The 11949-nt window shown below is 27.1% G+C and overlaps 1 protein-coding gene across 5 annotated transcripts in view; it reads right to left on the bottom strand.

Annotated features, from left to right (window-relative positions):
* Positions 1-1299: 1299 nt before the first annotated feature.
* LOC107452256 (uncharacterized) overlaps positions 1300-11949 on the bottom strand; it is an 83997-nt gene continuing 73347 nt past the window's right edge. For all 5 annotated transcript variants that reach the window (XM_043053184.2, XM_021147705.3, XM_043053185.2 and 2 more), the window contains exons 16-19: positions 10410-10530; positions 10059-10328; positions 8290-8497; positions 1300-3552 (exon numbers count right to left, since the gene is read on the bottom strand). In XM_043053184.2, coding sequence (XP_042909118.1) covers positions 3123-3552; positions 8290-8497; positions 10059-10328; positions 10410-10530 — 1029 coding nt within the window. In that variant the 3' untranslated portion in view covers positions 1300-3122. The remainder of the gene's footprint in view (positions 3553-8289; positions 8498-10058; positions 10329-10409; positions 10531-11949) is intronic.

The raw sequence follows: 11949 nt of genomic DNA, 5'->3' as shown, positions 1-11949 counted from the left end.
ATTTAATAATAGTCGAAAAAATTTTGAATTGCAAGATGTACACTATTTTAAAATATACAATTTTATAAAGGAAATATAAAATGAGAGCGATATTTGTTAAATAGTTTCTGAACAACTGAATTTTAAAAATAGAACTTTTTAAAAATTCATTTTCTGATGAGTTTTCAGACCGAATTCGTTCAAATTTTTTATCTTGCCATGTGAAATTACATTCCTTAAAATGCTGTAAAAAATGTTTATACTTTTCAATTCAAAATTTTACAGGCTGTTACTAATAAATATTAAGAATAATTTTATAATTGTGGGCAAAAATTTTTCAGTTCATTTTAAAAAGTTTCGAGATAGGTCGAAATACTCAAAAAAAGGTATGTATATTCTAAGAAAGTACGTTTTTGTGTCTGATTTTGTAAATTCCAATATCGTTTGCACTAATTATTTAGTCTATTTGTTGTCAGCCCCTCAGACCATTGAGATTTAATTCTTTAACGTGAAGTTCTTAACGTCATTAAAAGTCAAGTTATTTAAAATTATCAATTTTTTTTGTGCTTCAGAATACATCACTTTTTAAAATCTCTTTAACAGCTAGTGGTTATGAATGAGAGACTTTTCTATGGCATTTTTAATTTCAAGAAAATAAATCATCAAGACTTGACATAATTTCACTGCCATATTGCCTATTGCGGCGCCCATAGCAGATATACTGTAAGAGAGAGCTTCCTAAGCTCTCCCCTCACGATCCTTTATCCAATCCTTTGGTTAAGTATTTTCCTTATTAGTGAGTGTCTGGGAAAAGAAGCAAGGGCTGAAAGCTAGATTGTGTGGAAAGGAAGAATACAATCACAGATAACAATTCACTTTACAAATTTAAGAGCACTCCCTCAAAATCTTCTTCCTTGATATAAATGTTCTTGCTTTAGAACTTTTACACCACTCTAGTTCATTATAAGAAGTTTAGTTGTAAAAATAATCCCTTTTCCTTTCTTCAAATGAAAATCATTGCCATAAAAATATCCAAAAGAGATAAATATGGGACGGAGGTGTTCTCCCAAAAAAAGAAAACAGTTACCGATATTTGGATTTAGTAGGTTACTTTACATATAAATTAACAAGAATTGTGTCAGTGTTTTATTTTTCATGCAGCGCAATGTAGTCATATGTTAGATAAATGAATTATAAAATTAAAATATAAAATTATTAGATAAAATAAATTTATTACAATTTTGAAATTAATGTTTGTAAAAAAGAGATGAATGTCGCTTAAGACTTAAATACTCAATAACACAAAGTAAGCAACACTAATTTAAAATGAAATTCTTCAGAACTTTATGCACATTGTCTACATCATTTTAAAAAGATGCATGTCAAAGTATAAAAGGAACATTTCTTTATTTACAAACCTTCGTAACATAGCCTGATATGTATAAAGTGAGAGTAGAAAAGGTAAACATCTCAAAAAATAAAAACTTGACAGTGAGTTTAAAAGCTTAATATCTTAGACACAGCATTATGTCAGAAAAGCAGGATCTTATAACAAATAAATGATAATATAAAATTAAAAATTATTAAGTGGTATCATTAAATGATGATATACTTGGATAGAAATAGAAACTAATTTTATTTCTAAAACTACAAACATTAACCTCTTTTAACATTTCATTAGTTATTTAAATAAAATACAACCAATGCAAAAGTCAAATATATTTTACCATTCATGTTTTAATATGATATGTAATAGGAGAACCTAAAACATTTATCAGTGATGTTAAAACTTCTAAATAGGCAGCCATATTATTAAGAGGGTAAAGGTTGCAAGAAGTTAAAGATTATTATTTGAATTTTTAATGAACTTTTTTTTAAATTGTTAAAAAATTTTATAAAAACAAAAATGGCGCTATTAACCTGGAAAAAAAAAAGTCTTATTAACTTTAAAAAAAAGGAATTGAGAAACTAGACAGCCAACCGTTTAAACTTAATTAGGTTAAGTATACCTTCTATCAGACTCATTGAGTAGATACAAATTTTTAACGGAATTTTCATTTTTAAACAAAAATGCATTTAGTAGAGCATTTTGTTATAAAAGATGAAATATTTTTCTAAATTTTTTATATAAAAATATTGTTTTGTCTTATTTTAATTTGACTTTGAGTTCCAAGTTAATACAAAGAGATAAATATGCATATATATTTAGCTATATTTTTTAATTGCATAGCAGCACTTTGTGCGAAATACAGCATAAATATTTTGCATGACTTCTTGCAATATTTAATAAAAAAGTTACATTTTATGTAGAATGTTTAGTAAATAATAAGTAGACAAGAGTCTTTTGTATAATGTCCATATAAATGGAATAGACTGTAAAACAAACATAAAAGAGACAAAAAAAAATTGTGATCCGAACACTATTTAGCTGAAAAGCACTATAAAAATATATTCACAATAAGAATATTTAGTAAATTTTTGGCTTGAAAAATCACAAAAATAATTTATTACTCTTCTCTCCCACTCATTGAAGAAATATCTTTTGAGACTTTCCTCATATAAGATAAAATTTGATTCGTTTGTAAGAATAAAATTTACATCTTTAGATACTTTGATTAAGCGCATCTTTAGATACTTTGACTAGTATATAAAATTATAAATAAATAGTTCTTTATTGAAAAATTTAATATCAGAAAATTTTAAACTCTGACATTAACAATATAAAGACAAACATCTTTTTTAAACACTTAGAAAACATATAAGTAAATATCACAAACAATTTTTTACATATACCAAGGCAGAAAAACAATGTATATCAAACACAAAATTAATCATAAGAAACTTAAGAATACAAATAGTTCTAAAATAGGAACGGTATGATAAATTAAGTAAATATACACAAAAATTAAATAAATAAGTAATCATCAAATAAGAAGATTTGGTATTTGAATATTGGTTTACAAAATATTTTCTAATAAATTCTATTCATTATGTTCATTAGAAAAAAAAATTTCTAATCTTTAGAAATTTTCCTATAAAAAAAGTCAAAATAAGAATTTTTTAAAATATAAGCCTTATAAGCAATTGCATTTTTCCTAAATTAACTACTCACCTCTATAAACTTTGGAAATGCAGAAAATTGACTATAAATTAGTACTTTGGGGCTGAATATCTGACTGCTTATGTTTGTCAAAATTTCTTTTACTTTTCTTTCGAAAACTTTCATGCAAAGTTGCTTTTTTACTTGTGAATTTGAAGCCTGAATGTTTGAGTAAGCCATTGTTAATGGTCATTGAACTCATTTCCATATGTGTAGGTTCAAATAATCCAATTTCTATTTGATCATGAAGAGCTGCTTTACGAGTTTGCCAAACTGATGAAAAAGAATGGACTCTTTCTCTATCACGATTGTGTATTTGCAATGTACCATAATCCATTACTTGTACACTTGATGTTGGTAAATCAAGACATGGAGTAATAATTTCAGGGTTTTCAGCTAGTATTTCTACTATTTCTGCTGCTTGGGGTCTATCTCGAGGATTTTTAGACCAACATTGCAGTAATAAGGCATTCCTGAAACAAGAAAATATATTTAATAATTACAAATTTAATAATAATGTTTTCTGAAAATTTAAAGTAAAACATAGTTGCCAACCAGGAACTCATTGAATTCCCAGAATATTAAAAGTGATAGCCAAATAACATTTTAAGGCAAACTCAATGTGTTTAATTTTGCTCACATTTAAGAACTTTTCTGCAAAATTAATAGGTTTTATATAAACTTTTAAGTTGATTAGATGTAATGGTGGACAACATCATTCTAAGTTAAATGAATTAATTTAATAAAATGTTAAAAAATTACTACTAGGTACTTTAAATACTGAAATATTTATAAAATTTACTACCACTCTAAATATTCAAAGAAAAATGTTCCGTTAAATCAGAACAAGTTGGTAGGCAAGATAAAACAAAATGGGAACTAGTTTTAAACAATTGAACAAAAAAAATTATGAAATACTTTAATAAAAATTTATTTGTAGGGGATAACAACATATTTCATTAAAAACAAATTATTTATTTTCCACACAACAAGAGATTTTTTTTCCACTTACAATAAAGATTTTAATTATATATTGCATGATAACAAAAATGAATACAAAATGAGAACAGAGTGATTGTTCTTAATAAAAACACCGAAGCATGAAATTAGCTATATTATATCACACAAACTATTTTAATACACTGCTGGCTATAACTACATCAGAAAGGGATGTAAATTACAGAATGATACCTACTGTGCACATACATTTTAGTAGAAACAGTAAGTCATTAAATTTACATAAAATGAGGACCTATAGATCCTGAGAAATTAGTAACTAAAGTTGCCACTTGAAGCAGAAATAATAGTATTCATACACTTCTGCAGGAAGATAAATAAAGATTGTATGACATTTTTGGGATCCTCAGTCAATTCAGTTTCAAGACTCTACAACAGATTATTAACATAGCAATTAGTAAGTGGTGGAACCCAGTGAATTTATATTCTGTGAACAATGTATGCCTCAAATCACATGAGGTATCACATCTTTAACTGAAGATAGTGTGTTTAAATGCGAATTGAGTTTGGGGAAAAATGCTTCAAATCCTTGCTATTAAATGAATTATGGGTGTTGATACAATACTGTTTGCTTTGTGTGAATGAACTGAAAATCTAAACGTTTGTAAATCATACAATGTTTTATCTGCCATGCAAATATCACAAGTGTGATGTCTCACCTTCTTTGTTCAGAAATTTAAATGCTTAGTAGTGTAGTTAAAAAAAATTGAAACTGTCCTTTAACAAAATCATTTTAATAATTTTTAAAATCATATTTTTGGGAGACAATGTGTCATAAATTAATAGTTTTCCTGGATGTTTATTTATTCTGCTTATGCAATTTAGAGATATGAAATCAAAGAATTTGCTCAAAGAAAAATAAAATAAAAAAGCAAGAGGAGTAAATTCTTCTTCTTATGGAATTTGAAGAGTCATAACTAAGATGCAATGAAGCAGAACATGGAATTGTTAAAGAATCTAAATGTAAAGAAACCATAGATGAACTAAACATAGGGATTAAATTAAATTGAAAAATAGAACCATTGGCTTTGTAGTATTGTGAAGAAAAAAAAATCTGAGTATTTTTCAAAATCAATCAGGACATTTTTTGGAGCAGTATACATATTTCAGACTATTTTTTTTTAAAAAAAGCAAGTGTTAAATTTTAAAAAAATGTTATTTGCTCTACTTAAGTGCATTAAAAACAAATTTTATTGCAGAAGAAGTCAGGTGAAAGAGATGAATCGATAATTGTGAAACTACTGAAGTCCAACCTTCATAATTTGTTACATTTGCGTAATGCAATAAATAAGCGTATGACCCCTGAATTCATCACCATAAAACTAAATAATATAAAATTGTTAATTGTTTTTCTTTTTCATAGAATGACAGAATTCCAAATCCGTTGAAAAAAATAATATGTTCATTCAGAGAAAGGACGTTTTTGTATCTGATTTCTCAACTTAAAATACTGACTGCAGAAATTAATTAGCACATTTGAGGTAAACCCATTGAATTATTGAGTATGTGAGTCTTAGTACGTGAAAATCCGATCATTGGGATCAAAAATTATTCAGAGTGGTTACTTTTATTTGTGCAATTTGAAAAACATAGTTTTCACTAATTTTATTAGCTAATTTTCACTAATTTTATCAGCTGATTTTTATTTTTAGTCCTACTATTAATTTTAATCTAAAGCTAGAATCTAAAGTTCTTATTTCAAAACAGTCAGCATATTTAACATGTTGAATGCAATGGGGTTACCGGTGACGGGCACTGAGTTTGTTCATAGAGCCACGGGGGTCACCTGTGATTGGCACTGAGTTTGTTCATAACGTCACAGGGGTCACCGGTGACCCGCGAAGCTAAGATTATTAGAAACACATAATTCGAGTAAATTTTTAATGCTTAATTTTTTTTAAATATTATTATCGTTACTAAAATGGTTTGAAGAAAGTAATGCAATACATACTGAGAAAATCATTTAGGCCAGACAAACAAGCTATGTAAAATTAGCGTGGCATTCAACACATTAAAATAAGTTATTAAATATTTCTAAAACTGTTAATACATAATAAAATGGTTTTCATCTCATTTGATTAATCCTAAGAAATCTATAGAATCAAAACTGTTTCTCTGCATAGCAATGTACTGTACTATTTACCCATAAAAACTTTTATAACTTTTGATTTATCAGTTGTATCGACTTGAATGAGATTTTATTCAACTCAGCCTAAAAAAATACATTTAAACAATGCCACTAGTCTAGAAAGCAAAGTGTAATCTTTCTCCCACTTTTGATCACCTCAGTGAATTGTAGATTGAGACTGTTAGATCAGTGTTTCTAGATTGAAATTCTAATTTGAGACTAGGTTGATTGTGACTTCAGATACTCATATTTACACTTAAATCAAATTTATTAAACAATTTACAGCTTTCTCATAGTTATTTTTGCATTCAATTAATCAGGTCTCAAACTAAGGTCACATTACATAAAATTTTAATCACTAACCATAGACCTGTGAATTTATTTTGCTGTTTTTAAGGCTTCTTTTCTAGAAAATTTCATACTTGTCTATTTTGGAAAAGGCAGTTAATGACCTTGAAAATTTTGCAAAATTTCAGTTTTAATAACTTTATTTTAAAGTTAATTTTATTGTCATGCCAAATATAAACCACACATGATTACATTTTTAGGTACTTGCTTGGTATGCGCTCACTGTTGGAACTAGTAGATATTGACAGTTAAACTCGACGTTAAAAGCCTTTTTATCGGAGAAGTTTTAATGATCTTTGAAGTTCAATACAAAGGTCCACTGCATAAAAAAGTACAAAAAGAAAAATATCAAGTATCCAAACCTGCCTGATTTGTCCATATTTAAAAAAAAACAAAAAAAAACAGGCTCTTAAACAATGAATCCTGTGGGTAAGGATATATGCCTGAACTATGTACATAATTAGTAGACTGTTTATGTTATATTGGATCCATCGAATTTTGCCATTTTTATTAGCATTATCAATTAAAATAAAAAAAATAATCATAAATCCAAACTTTTCAGTTTTTCAAGTCTATTTTTTAAAAATTAGTATTCTAAGGAAATGTGAACACATACAAAAATTAGGATATCAGAACAAAAAGCTAAAAACAGGACAAGTAAAGGTACTTTTTTTTATCTGGAAGATCAGGATGACTATAAACCCTGTGAAACAGCACATCAAGGGGCAAATTTGTAAGCTTTGAAACAATGTTGAATTTTTAGTTTCTAAGTTAACTACATACACGATTTACAGGAGTAAACAAAATGGCTTTCAAAAAAGCATATTTAAAGTTTACATGGTAGTGTTGTAAACACTGTGCATTCACTACTTTCATTAAGTTATAAGAATTATAATTTTAATAAAACAACTCTAATAAATAAACTATATATTCTCAAATATTATAGTAACAATAAGTTATAGCAAAGTGTAACTCTGTTTGAACCTTCTAAATGAGGCTCAATCCTTTATTAATAGAAATGTAGATAACTTTACTGATTTAAGAATGGTCTCTGAGCAATGAAGATTATAATTCAATGCATAAAAAAAGATTATTAAGGATAAATTAACATATTTTTAAAAACTAATTTTTACAAGGCCATCTTTAATTTTGTTCCTTGTAAATGTTTACTTTTTTGGATAATGAAAATAATTTAATAAGACTGATAAAAAGGATAAAATATGTTAAATTGCCATGAAAGAGATACAGAAAGAAGAAACTTTTTTTTTAAGGGAAAAAACTGTTTTTATATTTTATAGTTTATAAGTTTTCATTGGAGCTTAACAAAGTTCTTATTGTTAACTCAATATTTTAGACAGAATAATTATTGGTTTCGATAAAAATAAATGTCCTATTTTACTGACCTTAAAACGCTAATAACCTAGTTTGTTGTTCGCTCTATAAATGTGATATGTTTACACAGTTTAAAAATGCCAAAATCTTAAAAATGAAAATAGAAAGCTTAACCTAAAGTGCAAGGCCATTCGATGATTAAAAACTAAAACAACTAATTACTTAATAGGATTATACAGGATTTTTATGTGGTTATATTTTAATTTTTTCTCTCTATTTCTTTCACTATTTGATTCTATTCAGGGAAAATAATTTTAAAAAATTCTTTTATTTTTCTGACTTTTCATAACAAATAAAAGAATTACGATTGATTATTAATACTTACAATTTAGGTTTTACACCACTTGGAACTGGAAGCGTTTTATGACGTTTTATATGGTCAAGAACTTGATTATTTGAAAGACCTTGGTAAGGTGAGCTTGCAAATGTAATTATTTCATACAAAACAACACCATAACTCCAAACATCAGACATAGGTGTAAACAATCCATCAGTTAGACTCTCTGGGGACATCCATCGGACAGGAAGCATTCCTAAAAATTTAACTCACAGATTAAACTATCATCAAACTGGTATATTATGAGTTCTTAGAGTGTAAATATATTTAATTAATAGTAATATAGGTGAATGTATTTTTAACACGAACACTGGGTCCAATAGCTTGAGTACTTTTCTAAAATGAAATCTATCAAAACAATGCATTAAAATGAATAGAAACAGGTTATAAAAAGCTTATACTTAATTATTTTTTATTTATAAATAAGGATTCCCTGTTTAATTCATATTCAACTTTTTTCCTATCCTATGTCCCTAGTTAGATGCCCAATTCTTCTGGTAAGTAAATATTACCAATATTAGTATCGATAGATTTCATGTTTAGATCTTTTCAACCTAATCAATATCATATTAATCATGGGTGCCACTCTAAAAAAATTTCAAGACTGAACTCATTTTTTGACTGCTTAACATGATCTATCTTATTTAGCAAAAATTTATAAATCACTTTAAACGAGAATGATCCATATATCGCTCATGGGTTGCAACAACCGCACAACTCAAAAAATGATGTTAGTGAGATAAGTGGGTTTAAAGTTTTCATTGCTAAGGAAAATGCATAAGAAATGGTTTAGTTTGCTTAAACGAAGATTACCTTCAAGTTGAATTATGAGTTGTACTAGCATTGCTGCTGAAAGAATGTGTATTTTCATATTTACACCTGTTCTCAGTCCAAAACGTGTGTTTGAGTTGCGCCACTACTGCAGCCCATGAGCGATATTATATCAATAACTTGATTACTTTTTCTAAAAAGGTACAATTATTCTCTTTATTTCACTTTTATAAGACAAACAAAACAAAAATAACAGCTAACCTTATATTTTTTTACACCAATCTCTATTCATATCTTTACTTATTTCTCACTTCACCATCATCAAATTTTATCCTTTTATTTATTTACCTTAAATTTTTTATTTCTATAAATTCCATTTTCTTTTTTTAAATCAATAGTCAAAATTTTTTTTAAGCAAAAAAGAAAATACAATTTTTACGTAATTTACAAAACTAAATGGAAATAAATATTAATTGGAGGTTTGATTTCATCTCACTGATCTTTTCTCAAGACTGATTTCAGTCCTCAGGACTGAAGAGTGACACCCCTGTATTAATTCATATTTAGTTGGTTGGACACATGCATGAACAGGGGTTGGCTTTTTGTCCGGAAGAAACCTATTTCTTCCAGGACACTGGAAGAAAGTGGAAATAAGCAGAAGAAACAAAGAAATGGGAGAAACTAAAATTGACCAAATAAATGCTAAGAATAAATAATAAATGAATAGTTCAAATTCAAAACAAATAAAGTTTAATTAAGTACAAAAAAGTAAAAACTTTTAAAATTAATTTTTAAAAAAAATTACTATTTTCATATTATTTATTTAAATTTTATATAGATTTTTAAAATAAATCGAACTTTTTATAATAGTTTTCTTGATTTCTGTTATCCTTATTTTCGTTGGTTCTTTTGGATTTCATACTTAACATGGAATTGATATGCCAAAATTTTGAATATATAAGGTATAAAGCTTAACAAGTAAATACCTTTTTTATTGTAACGATAGTAATCAGAATCAAACATAGGTCGACACATTCCAAAATCTGCTATTTTGACAGATCTTGATATATTCACAAGACAGTTTCTGCAGGCAAGATCTCTATGGACAAATTTTTTATCTGCTAAGTAACTTAACCCTCGAGCAATATCTAAAGCCATATTCGTAAGCCTTTTATCAGAGACTTCATCATTGCTTGCTCTGTCTTTTTCAGAAGCAATCAGACTACGCCGACTAAGAAGGTATGTTTTAAGATCACCTGCAACAAAATATGTATTGTTATCAGAGTCTAGAATCAATTGCTAAAACAATTAGTATTTTAATTATGGAATATAGTTACCATAGAGCATAAATTCCATGACTGTATAAACTGGTTCTCCCATTGTGCACACTCCAACAAGTTTTACAATATTCATATGATCTAATTGTTTCATAACTTCAGCTTCACTAAGAAAATCTAGCTGAAAGAAGAAGATCATTTAAGTCTGTTACAAAATATATGACTGCAAAGGAAAATTAAATTGAAGTAATTTAACCTTTAACTGCACTTCCTAATGTGGCATTTTACTTAAAAAATTTCATAGCTTAATAAACTTTTTTTTTTTTCAATTTTTGTTAAACACAAAGGAATAAAAGAAGGAAGAAAAAAAAACTATTTACGTTGCAATGTTTAATCTATTCATGCCTGAGGTGGAAAGATTGCTGTCACCTACTCCAATAGAAGTAATTTGCATTTCATGGCAGTCATCAGTTTTGGGATAAATGAGTCAACATAGAGTGTAATGTATACACCATTTTGAAGATCAAGTTTGTGAAGCCAATAATATTTTTTTCCCCATCAATCATGTTAAAAAGAAAGGCTTAAATAATAAGGCATTTTTATCTACAGAGAGAGGAATAATAAAATCTCTTTCTTTTGATGCCAATGTTAAGGGGTAATTTTTTTAATCACTAATTTTTCATCGCAAAAGTTACTATTGTACTGATTATTAACTTTATTCAATTTAGAATTACCCTTACATTTTCTTATTATTTTATATTTGAGGCATACAAATGAATTGTCAAATCTTTAATAAATTTTAAATTTAACACATAAAATTGTGTTCAAATTAATTAACGTTTCATTACTGACTTAACTTTAGCTATTTGTTATCATTACTAACCCAATGTTTTATTAATTAAAAAAAAACATATTTCAATTTTTAAGATAAAAAGGGTTTTAGTTTTAAAGATAAAAAGCTTGAAGTAAATGCACCACATTGCATGCTGGTGGATAGATAGAGAAAAGCTGATTGACCTTGGAAAGAGGGTCTTTATATCTTTCTGGACAATATATTTTACGTAATGTTAAAAGAATTATATAATAAATATAATCCATAAATAGAGCTTGTATCTAACACGTATTCATTTCAAACCTTTCCCATAAAGAAAGTAATAATATTGATCTGATTATCTCAGAAAATGTGATGATGTGTCTTTAGTAGCTCGGGAAGTAAATCAGTCCCACGTTACTAAGATCCATTAATATTTAAATATATTGTCCAGAAAGACATAGATATATACACACACATATAGACAATCGAAAGATATAGACACACACACACATATAGATATATAAAGTTCAAAATGAAGAGAAAACATGAAAAAAAATACAGAATAATAAAAAAAAGAGAAAAAGAAAATTATTTATTATATGTATATAGATATACATACATGTGTGTGTAGATAGATACACACAAACATAACAGAATTATAACTACTATAAAATATGATGGAATAAACAAAGATTCTCCTCAGGATGCATTCCTTTACAGGAGACTTTTAAAATAAAAAATAATTATCCCCAAAACTATTCTGTATAATGCGTTGATGCCTCGAAA

Source organism: Parasteatoda tepidariorum, chromosome X2, assembly GCF_043381705.1.
Source record: "Parasteatoda tepidariorum isolate YZ-2023 chromosome X2, CAS_Ptep_4.0, whole genome shotgun sequence".
Classification (NCBI taxonomy): Eukaryota; Metazoa; Arthropoda; class Arachnida; order Araneae; family Theridiidae; genus Parasteatoda; species Parasteatoda tepidariorum.
This window is presented reverse-complemented; position numbering and strand designations above follow the sequence as displayed.